The sequence below is a fragment of the Rhinatrema bivittatum genome, chromosome 4 (genome assembly GCF_901001135.1).
Source record: "Rhinatrema bivittatum chromosome 4, aRhiBiv1.1, whole genome shotgun sequence".
In the NCBI taxonomy this organism is placed as follows: Eukaryota; Metazoa; Chordata; class Amphibia; order Gymnophiona; family Rhinatrematidae; genus Rhinatrema; species Rhinatrema bivittatum.
Genome location: NC_042618.1, coordinates 323,231,332 through 323,251,510, shown reverse-complemented (window position 1 = coordinate 323,251,510; position 20,179 = coordinate 323,231,332). Strand labels below are relative to the sequence as shown.

Here is a 20,179-nt window from a genome sequence, read left to right as displayed (position 1 = left end):
TCTAGGCATCATAGTGGATAATACATTGAAATCATCAGTTTCGTATGCTGTGGCGATTAAAAAATCAAACAGAATGTTAGGAATTATTAGGAAGGGAATAGTGGAGAATATCATAATGCCTCTGTATTGCTCCATGGTGAGATCGCACCTTGAATTCTGTGTTCAATTCTAGTCACCGCATCTCAAAAAAGATATTGATGCACTGAAGAAGGTAAAAAGAAGGGTGGCCAAAATGAAAAAGGGGATGGAACAGCTCCCCTATGAGGAAAGGCTAAAGAGTTTAGGGCTGTTCAGCTTGGAGACAGCTGAGGGGGGATATGCTGGAGGTCTTTAAAATCATGAGAGGACTAGAATAGGTTAATGTAAATCTGTTGTTTACAGAAGGACTAGGGGGTAATTGATGAAGTTAGCAAGTAGAACTTTTAAAACTAATCAAAGAAAATTCTTTTTCACAATACATAATTAAGCTCTGGAATTCATTGCCAGAGGATGTGGTTAAGGCAGTTAGCTTATTGGAGTTTAAAAAGATTTGGACAAGTTCCTGGAGGAGAAGAACATAAACTGCTATTCGTCTAGCTGACTTAGAAAATAGTCACAGCTTATTACTGGCATTAATAGCATGGGATCTCTTTAATGTAATAAATAAATAAATAAAAGATAAATAAATAAATAAATAAATAAATAAATAATGTATGTTTGAATACTTGCCAGGTACTTGTATCCAGGATTGGCCACTGTTGGAAACAGTATGCTGGGCTTGATGGATCCTCGATCTGACCCAGTATGGAAACTTATTTTGTTCTTATGTTCTTATATGCCATTTTTCACTTGTAATTTGATGAATTCCTTTGTCTGCCTCTCAGTTAGGTGAGAAGTATGGAGAGGTCTTCACCATTTTCTTTGGTCCATTGCCCGTTGTAGTCTTGTATGGATATGACACCCTGAAGGATGCTCTGATCGGCCAGGCAGAAGACTTCGGTGGAAGAGCCATTTTACCAGTCTTTGAAAGACTCACGCACAGGCAAGGTAATGCTCCCCTCCATGTGTGGCCTCATTTAAATAAGAGGGCCTCATGTATCTTCATTAACAAGCAGTGGAGTCCTCTTGTATTTTCCCCGACCCTTTCCCTGATGCATTTAGGAAATGTGCACAAATCCAGAGTATGCTGAGTGTACCGTACTTTGTTACACTGCATGGCAAGGTGTATAGTGACATTTATTTTAGTCTTTATGAAAAAAAAACAAATCTTGTGAAATTGTATGGCTGTGCACCACACTTTTGTACAAATCTCATTTCCCTTTATGATCCTCAGGTACCAGAGCAGACAGTTACTTTTTGTGTAGCTGCTTTCCTATGATATTCATTTAACCTAGAAGACCAGTGGCCTGCATATTTGTATTTAATTAAAGTTCTTACCCATACCAATGAAATATAATGCATTGAGTGATATGGGGAAAAAAGTATGACATCAAACTAAAATGTGCATCTGTGTAAATAGCATTCAAGGAGAATTGACTGAATAAGAGCAATCTACTCTCCTTGGGTAATACCTAATTACTTTTGTAATTTACATGGAACAGAGACAGCTACTACAGATACTCCATCTTGTACACTACTGTGTATATACTAACTGCTGGGTTTTCAGTAATACATATTGGCTTCCCATTAAATACAGAATTCTGCACAAAGCACTCACCATTATCCACAAATCCATACACAACCAACCACCTCTAGACCTTCAGATCCCATTCAAACTATACACATCTGCAAGACCCATCAGAGCGGCACACAAAGGAACCCTTCAAGTCCCCCCAACTAAATCCTCCCATCTAACCTCCACGAAAGAACGGGCATTCTCCACAGCTGGCCCCATCATCTGGAACAACCTGCCGACTGATCTAAGACTGGAACCCTGCCTGATTACCTTCCAGAAAAAAACTCAAGACTTGGCTTTTCACCCAAGCCTTCCCTTAAGCCTAACATTGCAACAGTTCTTTCATTTAGCCCAATAGACTAAATGACCGACCCAGCCACTGTACATTCATATGTTCTCATTCTCCAGTTTTCTCTGTCCTTTATTTCCTGGCTACACTAGCCCCCAAGTTCATTCTCCCTGTTATTTGTACCTGCGCTTCGGCCTTCCTGTTATATGGTTATGTTCAGTTAATCCCTATGTTTGATGTAAACCGGCCTGATATGAAGCTTGTCATGAAGTTCGGTATAGAAAAATGTTAAATAAATAAATAAATAAAATAAATATGAATATCATAAGACTGCCAGTTCACCTGTTTTGGGCATACAACCAGCAGTCTTTCTCCTAAGAAACAACATAATTGGAGAATCGCCAGTCTTTGGGTTTCAAAGTCTGTATGTACATTTGTGATGATTTTTTAAAACGGTTTCCATGCATTAAAATATTTCTTTCTAGGTGAAGTTAGATGAGAAGTTTAAAGGTTTACACGTTGGAACTGAGAGGCATTCATATGCTGAGGAATAGATAGCTTCTAGAGAACATATTAATATTAGAAGAGAGGCAAGCAACTTTATAGCAAGGGTGCTTTCTTCACCGGCACTCAATTTGTCTACTGCTGACAGCTTTAACCCAAGCACAGGGCCAGGGGATGTGCAGTGCTCATGGGACACTGGCCAGGACCCTCCGTCTCCCAATGAATGTAAGAAGAAAGGAGTGAACAGATGATGCAGTTCTGGAGACCACATCTGCAAAAGCACAGTGATAAAATAGATGCAGTGCAACACCAAAATAGGGCATGGCCTGCAGCATAAATCATACATGGAAAGACTTAAGGAGCTACTCATACACTCTGTCTAATAGGTTTTAATAAGATACCAGAAGGTAAAATCTCCATAAATTGAGAAGCTCATGCACAAGGGGGTCATCATATTGTGACGGGACTATGCCAGTCACTAACATTATTCCTATGTGATTTTTGCTATCTAGGGGCAGTAGGAAGCATTGTGATATTTGTTGATTCTTCCCATTGCTGTAACCACACATTTTGGGGGATAGGCTTTTGGGGTTTAAAGACCTATGAAGCATATACTGTAATGTCAGTGGGTTGCAGAGTGGAAAGGAGATAAAGGAAGAATGAGGAGCTTGAAACATTCCTGGGGTTTCAATAGTATGGATTAGAAAGCTGGATATTTCCATAAGATATCAAAGCAAGGATTTTGGAGAGCTGGAGATACCTCTAGGGTCTCACAGAAAACAATTCAAGCATTTGGGAAAGAGGTTTTGAGGAAGAGAATTTTAAGAAGACTTTTTTGGATTTTGACTGAACAGAGCCTGAGGAAAGGGCACACCCCCGATATCCCGAAGGACTGGGAGAATTAGAATGTATAGCAGTGAATGATGACATAGACTTAATTAGCATCTCACAGACATGGTGGAAGGAGGACAACCAATGGGGCAGTGCAATCGCCCCCAGCAAATTATATCGCAATGACAGAGAGGAGCACCCGGGAGGAGGTGTGGCGCTTTATGTCCGGGATGGCATAGAGTCCAATAGGATAAACATCCTGCATGAGACTAAATGCAAAATTGAATCTTTATGGGTAGAAATCCCTTGTGTGTTGGGGAAAACTATAGTGATAGGAGTATACTACTGTCCACCTGGTCAAGATGGTGAGACGCACAGTGAAATGCTAAGAGAAATTAGGGAAGCTAACCAAATTGGTAGTGCAGTAATAATGGGAGTCTTCAATTACCCCAATATTGACTGGGTAAATATATCATCGGGACACGCTAGAGAGATAACATTCCTGGATGGAATAAATGATAGCTTTATGGAGCAATTGGTTCAGGAACCGACGAGAGAGGGAGCAATTTTAGATCTAATGCTCAGTGGAGCACAGGATTTGGTGAGAGAGGTAATGGTGGTGGGGCCACTTGGCAATAGTGATCATAATATGATCAAATTTGAATTAATCACTGGAAGAGGAACAGTATGCAAATCCACGGCTCTTGTGCTAAACTTTCAAAAGGGAAACTTTGATAAAATGAGAAAAATTGTCAGAAAAAAACTGAAAGGAGCAGCTACAAAAGTAAAAAGTGTGCAAGAGGCATGGTCATTGTTAAAAAATACCATTCTAGAAGCATAGTCCAGATGTATTCCACACATTAAGAAAGGTGGAAAGAAGGCAAAACGATTACTGGCATGGTCAAAAGGGGAGGTGAAAGAAGCTATTTTAGCCAAAATATCTTTATTTAAAAATTGGAAGTAGGATCCAACAGAAGAAAATAGGATAATGCATAAACGTTGGCAAGTTAAATGTAAGACATTGATAAGACAGGCTAAGAGAGATTTGGAAAGAAGTTGGTCATAGAGGCAAAAACTCACAGTAAAAACTTTTTAAAATATATCTGAAGCAGAAAGCCTGTGAGGCAGTCGGTTGGACCGTTAGATGATCGAGGGGTTAAAGGGGCACTTAGAGAAGATAAGGCCATTGCGGAAAGATTCAATGATTTCTTGCTTCGGTGTTTACTGAAGAGGATGTTGGGGAGGAACCCGTACTGGAGAAGGTTTTCATGGGTAATGATTCAGATGGACTGAATCAAATCACGGTGAACCTAGAAGATGTGGTAGACCTGATTGACAAACTGAAGAGTAGTAAATCACCTGGACCGGATGGTAAACATCCCAGAGTTCTTCAGGAACTAAAAAATGAAATTTCAGACCTATTAGTAAAAATTTGTAACCTATCATTATAATCATCCATTGTACCTGAAGACTGGAGGATAGCTAATGTAACCCCAATATTTAAAAAGGGCTCCAGGGGCGATCCGGGAAACTACAGACCAGTTAGCATGACTTCAGTGCCAGGAAAAATAGTGGAAAGTGTTCTAAACATCAAAATCACAGAACATATAGAAAGACATGGTTTAATGGAAAAAAGTCAGCATGGCTTTACCCAAGGCAAGTCTTGCCTCACAAATCTACTTCACTTTTTTGAAGGAGTTAATAAACATGTGGATAAAGGTGAACCGGTAGATGTAGTGTACTTGGATTTTCAGAAGGCGTTTGACAAAGTTCCTCATGAGAGGCTTCTAGGAAAAGTAAAAAGTCATGGGATAGGTGGCGATGTCCTTTCATGGATTGTAAACTGGCTAAAAGACAGGAAATAGTAGGATTAAATGGACAATTTTCTCAGTGGAAGGGAGTGGGCAGTGGAGTGCCTCAGGGATCTGTATTGGAACCCTTACTTTTCAATATATTTATAAATGATCTGGAAAGAAATATGACGAGTGAGATAATCAAATTTGCAGATGATACAAAATTGTTCAGAGTAGTTAAATCACAAGCAGATTGTGGTAAATTGCAGGAAGACCATGTGAGACTGGAAAATTGGGCAACAAAATGGCAGATGAAATTGAATGTGGATAAGTGCAAGGTGATGCATATAGGGAAAAATAACCCATGCTATAGTTACACAATATTAGGTTTCATATTAGGTGCTACCACCCTAGAAAGAGATCTAGGCGTCATAGTGGATAACACATTCAAATCGTCAGTTCAGTGTGCTGCGGCAGTCAAAAAAGCAAACAGAATGTTGGGAATTATTAGAAAGGGAATGGTGAATAAAATGGAAAATGTCATAATGCCTCTGTATCGCTCCATGAATACTTGTACAATTCTGGTCGCCGCATCTCAAAAAAGATATAATTGCGATGGAGAAGGTACAGAGAAGGGCTACCAAAATGATAAGGGGAATGGAACAGCTACCCTATGAGGAAAGACTAAAGAGGTTAGGACTTTTCAGCTTGGAGAAGAAATGGCTGAGAGGGGATATGATAGAGGTGTTTAAAATCATGAGAGGTCTAGAACGGGTAGATGTGAATCGGTTATTTACTCTTTCGGATAATAGAAAGACTAGGGGGCACTCCATGAAGTTAGCATGTGGCACATTTAAAACTAATCGGAGTAAGTTTTTTTTTTACTCAATGCACAATTAAACCCTGGAATTTGTTGCCAGAGGATGAGGTTAGTGCAGTTAGTATAGCTGTGTTTAAAAAAGGATTGGATAAGTTCTTGGAGGAGAAGTCCATTACGTGCTATTAATTAAGTTGACTTAGAAAATAGCCACTGCTATTACTAGCAACGGTAACATGGAATTGACTTAGTTTTTGGGTACTTGCCAGGTTCTTATGGCCTGGATTGGCCACTGTTGGAAACAGGATGCTGGGCTTGATGGACCCTTGATCTGACCCAGTATGGCATGTTCTTATGTTCTTATGGAATCAGAGATCTTTATGCCCATTTGACCAATTAACAGATAAGATAAAGATGTAGCCTTTTGAGCTGATATCTCAAGAGACATATTTTTGAGAGTTTGGATTACAGTAGAAGAGTTTGATATTTTTGGAAACCAGTTTATTATTTTTGCTTGGGGAAATTTTTCTTCTTTCAGTCCAGTTCATGCCAGAACTGGAACTACACTCTAGTTATCCCACTTTTATTGGTGAGGATATTTTCAATCAGGATGAAGGTGCAAGAGCAGGAAGGGAGGTGAACTGAAGAAGGATGGCCCAAGAAACCATTTGCTTTTTATTGATCATTGGATGTATGTTGATTTTTATTTTTGTAATCTTGATCTGGATCCTCTTCTTTAAGTTGCAGTAAACACTATATATTTTTTGAACACAAAGAAAACACTGGAGTCCATAGTTGGTTTTCAATAAAAAATAGTCTTTGCTGCACTCAATTAAGTGTACCCCTGTGTGGACTTGCTAGGGGATGGATGGACCCTTCTGTGATTCCTGGTTTCTCCCTGATTTTGGCACCTCCTGCAAATATTTGATCTAGAGTGTGAGGTGGTAATGGAGATTGTAATTGACAATGCTAGAGACCGCAGAAGAGAAATCTTCCTCCACGTCTGAACTTAAATCCGGACCCATAGCACCCCTAGTTGAGGATAAAGCTCAGAAACGGGGGACCCACTACAATATGAAACAGAAGAGGAAGACTCACATGGAAAGTCAGTAACTTATTCACTGAAAAGAGTGATGGGCATATGTGGGACTGGCTTTCAGCAGAGGTAATAGGAGCAAAAGCAGCAAAAAATGTAAGCATGCTTGGAACAGACACAACAGGACCTCAATGGCAGGGAAAGGATAGGAAAGGACCAGAAAAAGAGTAGGCATATATTGATGGGTAATTGGGCCAAACTGTCCTTTGACACCTTCAGTGTTTCTCTGTTTCTCTTCCCTCTTTCCTTTGACATCCTTTAGGTCTTGTATTTTCTAATGGACTACATTGGAAAGAGCAGCGTAAATTCACGCTCACCACATTACGTGATTTCGGGATGGGAAAGAAGAGCATCGAAGAACGTGTTACAGAAGAAGCAAAGTTTCTAGTTGAGTTCTTTCAAAAGAAACAAGGTAAGTGCTGCTGTAGCTTTTATACCACAGGACCAGGGATCTTCAAAATACGTTTTTAGTGTAGCATAATGCATGCACGAGTTCATAAAGGCAGTGCATTAAAAATGGAGCACAACTGCAAGAGGAAGAAGAAGACTATAGGATAAAAATGTCACAGAGCATGTTGTACCTGGTCAAGAGCATACCTGGGGTACAGGAGGAGGCACAAAACTAAAGGCAACATGAGTGACATCACCAAGTGCTCTCATTGGCCAGTTACTGCAAAACTACTTTAATTAACATGGCCATCATCGTTCCATGCACATAAATACAGTAGAAACCTTTTTATAATTTTATTTTTATGATTGATAACTTGTAATCCACCGTGAATAATGGATACAAGTGGAATATAAATTTTAAATTAAAAAAAATATAAATATAGTGAATTCTTATTTGTCCCTTCCCCCTTCAAAAAAAAAAAGAATATTCAGTATATTGGGAACATAACAAGCATTTTTTGCATCTTGCATTTGTATTTTAAATATGAAACAAGACATCCGATCCATGCTGCAATGGATAACACATTGTTATATGCATTTGTAAACAAAGACAGGGTATGGGACAATAGTTTTGTTTACTTTAGTTTAAGGTAAATAAAATAATGTGTTCTGTCTAGATAATGCTCACTATACCATACAACAGAGTTCTAGTGCCAAAAAGCATACTTTGTTACTTTCATGTGTGGGTGTCAGTGTCAGTTATGCTCCAAAACCATATTTGAACTGGAGTTTTAGGATATTTACTGGTTTGATTTTGTTTCCTTAGGGCCTACTCTCAGTATCCCATCAAAAACTGACCCTTAACAACTTTAACCGAACACAAACACAATAAAATTGATTTTCTCATGGGACCCTTACAGGGCCGGTGCAAGGGGATTTGGTGCCCTAGGCGAGCCTTCTCCCTTGCGCCCCCCCCCCATTGCGCCGCCACCCCCCAGTCTCGGCCCCGATTCCTGCCTCATTCTCGATCACGCCCGTTGACTGTGTGGTTTTCTGGTCACAAGCAGGTTGGGCACTGCTCGCGGCCCGCCAAATCTCCACTCCTCTTTGCCACCGCTTGCGGCCCCATATGACTCGCACCCAGTGGCGCACCAAGGGTCTCCGGCACCCAGGGGCCAATGCATTTGTGTGCCTCTCCAGCATCGCCCCCTTAATCCTTCTTGTACTAATGCTTAAGGTCACAGAAAATCAGTGGTGTCGCTAGACAGAAGAATTTGAAGGGGGGGGGGGGGGGAGCCAAAATGACATTTCTTCATCACACCCACCTCTATAGCATAGATTGTGCTTTCAAATTGGTTATTAAAAAAAAGTGTTAATAAAAAAGTCCAAAGGCTCTTCTGGGTAATTTTAAAAAGCTGGCCAGTTTCACACTATATAATTATTTGATAGCCTCATTCAACTAATTCTATATGGCTATGAGAGTGAAGTCTGGAATATATAGGAAGGGACAGAATGTCAATATAAATCCTGTACCTCCAGTTCTGCAACTCTGTGCATCCACTGAAATTCCCCCAAACAATGGAGCTTCGATGTTTCCCTTACAGCTCATCATACTAAAAGATATTTTCAAATTCTGGTGTCACCTCACAGTAACAGCAGCACAAACACTTTCCACTGCCAGGCACATTGTGAACTAACACAAAACCCCGCAAAAAAGACACTCAAAATCTATACTGCAATCCCACTGTAACATAACAGTAATAACACCAAGGACTCAAACAACAATAACCCTACCTTTGAAAAAGCAAGGGTAAATATTACACTGGGTCCTAGAATACCAATACACCACCTACTGAGGAAACAAAACAAACCCGATTGCTAATGATCCCTATACAGACACTATATGCAAGCAGAATCTCTCATCATGGTCACACTTACAGAGCAGAGACAGACCTCTCATCAAATACAGAATAAAGCCACATAAAGTATAAACAGAAATGTGCAGACAAAAACTGAACTGTAAAACGCATCACGCCAGACTCTATACAGTGTAACAATGGAAAAACAAAAATTTCACCATTCCTTGTGAAACAAATCAATAATATAAAAATATAAAAATCATTAATCATAATTATAAAACCATACAAATAAGATAATTTCAAAACAGCTGATGAATAGAATATCCAATAATTAAAGATTAATGCAAATTTTGAAAGCTTTACCAAACACCAATAAAATATTTCAAACAGCAGACACATCACATACTACCCAATAATTAAAATGGTAGTCAATCAAGAAAAATGAACTTAAAAAGCCACCTTTACTTACCCTCTCCAGCAGTTCTCCTACTCCTTTCCCTTGCAGGCCATACCAGAAGCAGCAGTAGCTGCTGAAACTGTCCTCACAGTCCTCTTCCTTAGGGACCACAACCAGTCTCTTCTCTCTCTCTCTCACACACACACACACACACACATACACACACCCTCAGGACCAGTTTCTGTCTCTCACACATCACTCATCTCCCCAACCAGTCTCTCTCTCTCTCACACACACACACACACATACCAGTCACCTCTCTGTCCAGTCTCTCTCAATCACACAATGCTTTCGCTCTCTCTTACTAACACACAGGCTTTCAATCACACACATGCTCTCTCTATTTCACTTACACACAAGCTCTCAATCACACACGTTCTATCTCACTTACAAACAGGCTCAATCACACACATGCCCTCTCTCACAGCCACAAGCCAGCCAAAAACATGCTCCATCTCTCTCGCACACACACACTGACACACACAAGCACCCTCCCTGACTCACATATACACCACACACATACAGAAGCACTCTCCCTGTCTCACATACACATTACACTCACAGAAGCACCTTGCTTTCGGACTTACAGCATTTTTCATTTTACTAAAAGGGAAACTGATGCTCCCAACCATTAAATAAGAAAACCACATTCCTATCAGAAGGCGTAATGACACCCTTCCTTCAGGTTCTGTCCTCCCAAGGGACAGCCACCTACACCTTCTCTTGTTTTATGCTTTCAGGCAATAAAGCAAGTGTGTTTTTCAAACTATCAGTCGTATGATTATTGATGTGGGAGATATGAAACAGAAAGACATCCTTAGTCAGCTTCCCTTTTAAATGGGAAGACTCCAGTCTTAGTCATTTAAAAATATACATTTTCTAAAGGCTTAAAAAAAAAAAAGCAAAACTGTTTCAAATTGGAACTATTCTAGTCTTCATGCTTAAATTATGCTTCAAAAAAAAAAAACCCACCTGGCATCAGTATCTTAAATTTGTGATTTTGCTGAGATGAACATTTTAAATACTTTAATTTTTTTTTTACTTTAGTATTTGTCTCTACCCACTTTAGTATTTGTCTCTACTCACTTTGTTAAATTTTATTTTCCAGCAGAGGGATTCTTAAAATTTAGTAATTTCATCTTTCATCCAACTTTTCAACAAAATCAGCACAAAAGTTGAGGTATATGTATTATCACATTTCATTTTTTTAAACTGGCAGATTCCTTTCTCACATATACATCACATACACACACACACACACACACACACACACAGAAAGAAGATCGGTGCACCCAGTCTAGCTGATCACGTGGCCGAAGAAAGGAAGATCGGTACAGCCGGAGACCATGGTAGGGGCTAAAGGTCACCGGCGCCATTTTGCTTAGTGGCAGCGGAGGCCCCGGGAACGGCAGATCGCTCCTGGGACCTCCGCTGTACCACTAGGGGGGTGTCGGGAGGGTGACACTGGCGGGGCGGCAGGGCGAGTCGGGGGCTGGCTGCCTGCCACGGCGCCCCCTATGTCTCGGCGCCCTAGGCAAGGCCTAGCTCGCCTAGTGGTTCCGCCGGCCCTGGACCCTTAAAGACATACATTTTCTATGAATTTTACATGGCTAAAAATGCATTTACAGAACTAAATTGACCTTATGATCATTGATTTGCCTCTGTGTGGGTAAAAGTAAGTGCTCTGTGTAGCAGCAGTGTACTTTTCTACCTGCTGCAAAAAGTCACATGATGCCTTTCTATTGCTGAGGAAAGGAGCATTCCTGAGGGCAGAGGGAGGCAGGGCAGTGACTCTATACATGTTAATGTCTTTTCCGCCATCATTTTGACAAAGCCTTACTCTAATGAATAAAATATATACTAAATGCCCCAACTATCTGGAAGATAACTGGCATCTTATCCAAGAATTTGGGGGGTGGGGGGGGGGAGGGATCAGATTAGGGAGCAAAGTAGCTATTATCTGCTCTGCTCTGTGCTCAGTTCGCTGTGGCATCACCCCTTCCCTCCTGTTTCCTGCAGCTGCTGCCTGGGGTAGGAATCAGAGGCCGCTCAGATAACCGGCACTACTTATGTCCTATGGGGTAGATTTTTTTAAAAAGCGCAATTGCGTACTTTTGTTTGCGCAGCAGGCGCAAACAAAAGTACGCTGGATTTTATAAGATACACGCATAGCCGCGCGTATCCTCTAAAATCCTGGATCGGCGCGCGCAAGGCTGCCGATTTTGGGCAGCCTGCGCGCGCCGAGCCGCGCAGCCTGCCTCCGTTCCCTCCGAGGCCGCTCCGAAATCGGAGCGGCCTCGGAGGGAACTTTCTTTCGCCCTCCCCCCACCTTCCCCCCACCTTCCCCTCCCTTCCCCTACCTAACCCACCCCCCCGGCCCTATCTAAACCCCCCCCCCTTAACTTTGTCCCTAGATTTACGCCTGCGAAAAGCAGACGTAAATCTACGCGCGCCAGCGGACTGCTGGCGCGCTGTCTTCCGACCCAGGAGCTGGTCCGGAGGCCTGGACCATGCTCCCGGGCCGGCGCCACGCCCCCGGTCCCACCCCAAAACGCCGCGTCCCGCCTCCGAAACGCCGCGTCATCCGGTCCAGCCCCCGACACGCCCCCTTCAAAAAACCCCGGGACCTACGCGCGTCCCGGGGCTCTGCGTGCGCCGGCGGCCTATGCAAAATAGCGCGCCGGCGTGCAAGGCCTTGCGTAAATCCGCCCGGATTTACGCGAGCAGGGCTTTTAAAATCCGCCCCTGTGTATGCTAGATGAGGCTTTTAATGTATTTGCATTAGACATTAGAAATGTGCATTCTTTTATCACGAATTAGGCAATTTCAACAAAATTGCCTAATTCGTTGTGGTTCGAGGCACCCGAATCCCGAAACGGATTTTCCCCGAACTTCGGGGAAAATTTGTTTTTCATAAGAACATAAGAACATAAGAAAATGCCATACTGGGTCAGACCAAGGGTCCATCAAGCCCAGCATCCTATTTCCAACAGTGGCCAATCCAGGCCACAAGAACCTGGCAAGTACCCAAAAACTAAGTCTATTCCATGTAACCATTGCTAATGGCAGTGGCTATTCTTTAAGTGAACTTAATAGCAGGTAATGGACTTCTCCTCCAAGAACCTACCCAATCCTGTTTTAAACACAGCTATACTAACTGCACTAACCACATCCTCTGGCAACAAATTCCAGAGTCTAATTGTCCGTTGAGTAAAAAAGAACTTTCTCCGATTAGTTTTAAATGTGCCCCATGCCAACCTCATGGAGTGACCCCCAGTCCTTCTACTATCCGAAACCGATTCACATCTACCCGTTCTAGACCTCCCATGATTCCAAACATCCCTATCATATCCCCCCTCAGTCGTCTCCTCCCCAAGCGGGTTAGTGTGTGTGTGTGTGGGGGGGGGGGGGGGGCACATTTATTAAAAAAAATAAAATAAAAACCCCAACCCTTCAATTTTACTTTATTACAACTTTACTTTATTACAACTTTTTACTTTATTATAAACTGTGCGATATGGCTTCGCAAACTGCGAAGCCATATCGCACAGTTTTAATTCAGGAAATAACTACATATTTTCATTTGTGTTAAGTTGTGCAATTTGTACAATGTTCTCTCACTCTAACTTGATGGCCTCTCTACCTGGGTAACATCAAGCTAGGTTGAGAGAACATTGTACAAATCTCATCTTTGTGTGAGTTTCCTCACTCCGAAGGTCATCAAATCTTCACAAGAGTGTACTGTTCTGTTTGTACGTCTCACTCTGAATGCCAAAGTGGCCTCTAACCCCTACACTACTACCTAAACCTTACCTCTCTCTTTCTCTCTCTCACTCTCCCCTCCAGTGGTTGTAAGTAGGAATTGCAACAATTGTGGTACTTACTGCAAAGTGCGAAAAAGTCATCGCATTCTGCGGTAATACCTATGCAAAGCGCTAAGAAAGCGCGATAAATAGGCTATTACCATAAAACACACCCCTTTTTCTATTGCATGCGATATTTAGTGCATTTTGATAAATCCAGGCCAAAGATGTTTAATAGGTATTTGAACTGAGAACTAAAAGTATGTGTTATTCAGAAAAGATTAATAGGTAGAATATGCAAACCAAATTTTACAAGCAATATGACAGTATAAGTTATATCTAGGCTGTAAGGAACTACCATGTAATTGGGGATGAGGCAATTGAATTTAATTATCTAGGAGACCAGGAAAGAGTATATAAGAAAGTAAAGCCAGGGGTTGGTGGGTAGAGGGGCAGGGAGGGAGGGAAGGAAATAAACAATAGCTAGGAGGACTGGCTGTCCTTTTTTAATTCTTAGCCCTAGAAAGCAGACAAAATAGCTCTCTTTCAGGTATCAATTTCAAATCTGCCCCTTTCTAACAGACAAGGCACAATCTTTTGCTAATATAAAGCCCTATTACATTAAGCACAGGTAAATTACAAATAAAATTGCACTTAGCAGTTTCAGCAAGGCTTTGGCTCATGAAGATCCCAGCTCCAATTAGATGCCTCCCATACTTTCTCTTAATTAGGATAATACTAATAGTTGATCATTTAATTGTTTTAATAATGTTTAAAATTATACAGGGTGGCCCATGGAAAAGTAGCCTGCCTCCAATGCACTGGTATTGTGTTTTATGGTAATAGCCTATTTATCGCACTACCTTAGTGCTTCGCATAGATATGCCTTCAATGCACTGGTATTGGAGGCGGGCCTCTTTTCCATGGGCCACCCTATATATACATATTATATGCTGTATATGTTACCCTATAGTGCGTAACTTAAGCTGGGATAATTGTTTTACACTAAGTATATCAAGCTAAGAACATGCATCCGGTATGGAAACCAGCTCAAAGATCATCAAAAAGATACATTGCGTAAATGTTTTGAATGGCGAGGTTTTAATCCAGTAACAAGAACGATGAGAATAAACATTAGGGGGGCAGATTTTCAAAGCTTACGCGCGCCAAGCCTATTTTGCATAGGCCCGGCAATGCGTGCAAGCCCCGGGACGCATGTAAGTCCCGGGGCTTAAATAAATGGATGGAGCGGTCTGGGGGCGGGACATGGCCAGAGGCCTCTCCACTGCCGCTGGGCCCAGGGATCGCGCACCTGTACTTGGCCGGCGCACAACCTACGCCTACCCAGAGGCAGGCACAACTAACAAAACAAAGGTTAGGGAGGGATTTTAGATAGGGCTGGGGGGCGGGTTAGGTAGGGGAAGGGAGGGGAGGGGAAGGTGGGGTGGCGGAAGGAAAGTTCCCTCCAAGGCCGCTCCAATTTCCGATTTCGGAACGAACTCGGAGGGAAAGGGGAAAGCTTGTGTGCACCCCCTTTGCGTGCGCCGACCCTGGATTTTATAACATGTGCGCGGCTGCACACGCATGTTATAAAATTGGGCGTACATTTGCCGGGTTGCGCGCACAAATGAACGCCCGCGCTTACCTCTTAAAATCTGGCCTTAGGAGCATAGGCATTGCATAACACTATGGACTGTTCATATAAAGGCCCCCTTGACTACTGAAAATCTTCCATTAGGATCCTTTATATCTTTATGTTCTTTAAAGAGAACCGGTTTTCATATCAAGATGGCTTTTCCTGCTTTTTATGACACAGAGGATTTATAGAAGACTTCTCCAACCCATTGTTTTTTAAGCTTCAGATGTTCCAGGTCACTTAATCTGGTTTTTTGCAACAGGGCAATATGTGTTCTATATCCAATCCCATAGACATTCCACATAGCATAATGGACTGTGTTAGCCATTGGTCTCTTTACCCCAAATGACACAGCCAGCAAAGAACTTATATTCATCTTTATCAATTAGATCCCCCAGCCTAGATCGCAACCAAAGCAAATCCCAGCACATACTACATGATCACTCAGAAGATCCCTAATTCTGATTTCCCCCACTATCAATTGAACCAAATAACCCCAGAATTGATTAAAAAAAAACAAACCCTATCCCCTCCATATCCCAACTCCCATCTAGGTTCCTCCTCCCTCCAATTCTTTCTTCCTCAAACCCAAATTAACTCAATCCACTCAATTGGAAGTGATAGTCATGCTAATTATGAGGAGGGGCCTCTCCTCGTCATTAAATAAAGTTTAATGAAGAATCCAAGCTACATAATCAAAGGCCAACACGTGTGAAAATCAAGAGCACATTCAAAAACAATGATAATACCTAAACAATAAAAAAAAATAAATAAAAGGAGAAAAAAGATAGAGTTATTTAGCAAGAAGGCACTATATCTATATAAATAAAAATGTTAAATAGTTTGTACGTCGTCGCTAATCTCGCCAACCGCTTAACCGAATGCGTTCAAATTTGCACACAACATTCACTTCCCATACGGGAAGGATCTTATACACTTACATTACATGACGTACATCTTTCACCGGTGAAGTTTTGCGACATGGCAGCCGGCGGAACAAACCCTAGCTCACACCCTCGCCACCAGCTGGCAGTTTACACAGGTAGCCTGGGAGGAGCACAGTGGGGGACCGTTCTTATTTTCCGCCGCACGTTTTTCACAGGGGGGGGGGGGCAACTCATTCTCCACATCTCCCGAGAGGGGGGCTGTAGCGTGGGTTACTCTATTTCGCCGGGTTGGGGGGGGGGGGGGCCAGGAAGGTGTGCTTGCATATTTAAACTATTCTTTGCTGGTGCTGTTCATTTGGGGTTCAAAAAAAAAAAAAAACCCACACAAACTGTAACCTTTACTGCTCTGTTCTGTTTTTTCAACTTAACCAGGCTCAGCCACAGCAATGCGTGAACCGATTGCTTTCAAATTTGGACACAAGCTTCACCTCACATACGGCAAGGTTCTTCTACACTTATGTTACATATATGTCACACCGGGGGCTGGTACAAAAGTTTTAAAATTTGGTTCCACAAAACATCGACATCTGCTGGACGTAAGCACAAGGTCTTACACCTTGCACAAACGCTCACATGTGACCAATGTTTGGGATTCACACACCCTCCGACCAGACACAAATCCACCCTCCTCACACACCCCCCCGCATACATGCCAATTGTACTTACTTCACACACCCTCCCAAAACACACAAAAACCCACAAAATTCCAGCATGCTACACCAGGAGGCCACTCACATGCCACATGTTTGCTATTCCCACACCCTACAAACTCACACAAAAACACCCTCCTCATACCCCCCACACCCATGACTTTTCTACTTACTGCCCACACCCTCAGAATGCACGCAAAACGGCAGAATAGTTCGGGCTGCTCCAGCGGGGGGGAGGGCAACACCGCTCCGTGACACATCACATACACTACGGCCGTCGGCTGCCAGCAATCAAAATGGCGCCGACGGCTCTGTCCCTTACTAGGACACTCGGGAACGCCAATGGCGGCAGTAGCCCATGTGACATAGTAAGGGCGAGGGCCCGTCGACGACATTTTCTGGACTGGCAACCGGCGCACCTTCGCCCTTACTATCTCAGCGAGACGACCGCTCCCATTGCTCCACCCCACTGACAGAGTAAGTTCTAACAGCCGTCAGAGACAGTTTCAGTGCTGGCTGCCAAGGGCCCGGCGCTAATACTTCCATGCCGGAACGAACGCCCGCTCCACCGACTACCATTTTTGACAGGTATCGGCGGGCCTGCAGGGGGGGGGGGGGGGGGCGTGGGGCGGTTATCCCCATTCTCTTTTCTTTCTTTTCCACTTAACCTGGCTCTGCCACTGCAACGCGTGGCTGGGTACTGCTAGTAATCAATAATATTATTCTTATGCACAGATGTTCACAACAATTGCAGTTTGAATGTACCCATCAAATGAACCCCAGGCAGAAGTCCTTTGTCCAATGGACCACAAATGTACATAAAGTTAACCATATGAAATGCCCAAAAAAGGAAAAAGGTTCTTCTCTGTTACATAGAAACAAAAATATGCCACTTACAGCTCTCAATGCAAAATATCCTGCATTGTGAACTCCCACCATTAGACATACTCCAAAAGAGAACAGCATCACAATGAATCAAAAAGTATTATAAAAGTAGCCAAATGCTAAGGATTTCTCCCACAATAAAATCCTTTGGGGTAGTTTTTCCACTTTGCACACACGAGTCCATGTGTGTGCGCACATGGTTGCACCAATTTTCTAATACGCACGCACTGGCACGCGCATATTAGAAAATTCATGGGCCGCACGCACGTGTGCCAGATTTTTTAATCCGTGCAGGAGCAGTAGCAACTTGCAAAGCCGGCAAGCTGCCGGCACTCGCTTCCCCAGCACAGCGGCAAATGGCCGCTGTACCGGCCTCCTCCAGCCCCACCCCTCTCCGCCCCTAGACCACTCATTTCTCTGGGCCTGGCACTTCTGCGCATAATGGGGGTTACACATGCATGCAGCGCATAGAAAGCCCGGCCTGCACGCAAGCCCCGTTTTTTATGTGCGTGGCCGTTTAACATTTGGCCGATTATCTTTACTAGAGATTTTCCCAGACGCTTTTTTATCGTAAAAAGTAATCCTTCCAGCTGAGATGCACGAATAGAACAGTACACTCTTGTGAAGATTTGATGTCCTTTGGAGTGAGGAAACTCACACAACGATGAGATTTGTACAATGTTCTCTCAACCTAGCTTGATGGACTCTCTACCTGGTTAACATCCAGCTAGGTTGAGAGAACATTGTACAAATCTCATTTTTGTGTGAGTTTCCTCACTTTGAAGGTCATCAAATCTTCACAAGAGTGCACTGTTCTGTTCGTACGTCTCACTCTGCATGTAAAAGTGGCACCTAACCCCTACACTACTACCTAAACCTCACCTCGAGTTACTAGGTGGGCCTCCTATAGTATTTATTTATTTATTTATTTGAAACTTTTAGATACCGACATTAATGTACAACATCATGCCGGTTCACATTAGAACTGAAAGATGGAAAGTACAAAAAACAGGGGTGGGGGAGGGGATACTAAATATGCAAACTAGAGAAAGACAGAGTGGAGGAAAATAGAACAACTAACAAAGCTTATGTTATGTATATCGAGAGGATTGGTAATGACATATTTACAAAGGGGATATAAAATAAACAGGGAAAGGTATTAACATATGTACAGGGGGAAAAATACAGAAGGGGATAGTAGCATAAATAGCTGCTTACTATGGTGCCACACCCAGAGGTGCTCTCTCTCTCTCTCCTCTCTCCCAAATCTCAGGCCCTTCCCCAGCCTAAAAATGTCCAAAACGGACTTTGCAAAATGCACGGCATAACGCACAGTATCACACAGCTAAACACTACTGAAAAAGGTGCAGTTATTTTCGGCATTAAAACTGTGCGATGTCGTGCGTTATGGCTTCGCACAGTTTGCGAAGCCAGCCCACTTTTGCAGAAATCCCGCCCCTGACTCCTCCCCAAACCCGCCCCTTAAAAAAATTTGCATCGCACCATGCGTTATGCTGCTTATCGCATGCGTTAAGGTGTTTTACGTATGCTGGAGAATGATGCAGTCAATGACTATTTCATTAGCTTTTTCTACTAGGTCTCTCTTAAAAGAAGTAAGATGCATTAAAGACAGTTGTTCAGGTAACAATATTTTTCCAGACTTGCTCTTTATCCTGTACTCTAACCAATGTACTTCCTGAAATTGATGCTTTGTGATGCAATCTATCTTTCAGTGTCTATGAGAGTTTTCTTCACAAAGGTAAGTAAAATTTATGTTTTTTTTTAACTTTGTATCTGTATTTCACCTTTATAGTAAATGACACTAATGTCTGGCCAGATCTAGGCTGTTGTATGAGTGCAGACTTAGCTGTATGATGTGGGATGCGTTGTCTCCGATGCTCAAATAGATGATTGCAGCAATCTTTAGAAGCACTGCTTAAAATCGATGCACTTCTGGCTTTAGTCCTCTCATCCCCTTCTTTTTGGTTCTTTCCAGGAATTGCAGGAACAACCTTATGGCCTAATTTTAAGAAATCAAAAAGTGAAACTACCTGACTTTCACCGTATACCTTCCCAAAATCTACAATGTGACCCTAATATGTGTGCAGTGAGAACCTGCCATGTAGCATGTAATGATATTCTAACTAATGAAATAAAAGGATAAGCAATTGTCCATAACTACTGTTGTCTTTTCTCTTCTTGTGGGAACAGAAAATGTTTTTTTTTTTCAGTCTCTCCTTTAGAATTCTGGCTCTCTGCGAGTCTTGGTCAAAATATCAATTTAATTGTCTTGCTTAACATATTTGACTGTTCACCAGTCAGTAACACTGACTCAAAACAATGTCTCTCTGGTTTTCTTTAATGTCTTCCACTGATTCAGTTCAGCTTTCCCCCTTTATCCCTCCTAACAAGCTTCACATTCGGGCCGATACAGTAAAAATCGCGGGAGAGCGGGCGAGTGCCCGCTCTCCCAGTGCACACACAGGACACTCTCTTGTGCGCGCGATACAGTAAATACATTTATTTAAATTAGGCCCGGCGGTATAATACTTTAATGTAGGTATTTAA

General features: G+C 42.5%; 1 protein-coding gene and 1 long non-coding RNA gene across 2 annotated transcripts in view; both read left to right on the top strand.

Annotated features, from left to right (window-relative positions):
• LOC115090798 (cytochrome P450 2G1-like) overlaps positions 1–20,179 on the top strand; it is a 147,801-nt gene that overhangs the window by 18,788 nt on the left and 108,834 nt on the right. Inside the window, exons 2-3 of the mRNA XM_029600311.1 lie at positions 864–1,026; positions 7,247–7,396. Of these exons, the coding sequence (XP_029456171.1) occupies positions 864–1,026; positions 7,247–7,396 (313 nt within the window). The remainder of the gene's footprint in view (positions 1–863; positions 1,027–7,246; positions 7,397–20,179) is intronic.
• Positions 19,203–19,731, top strand: LOC115090800. Its single transcript, XR_003856510.1, has 3 exons — positions 19,203–19,252; positions 19,345–19,370; positions 19,608–19,731. It is a non-coding gene; the product is annotated as an uncharacterized LOC115090800 (long non-coding RNA).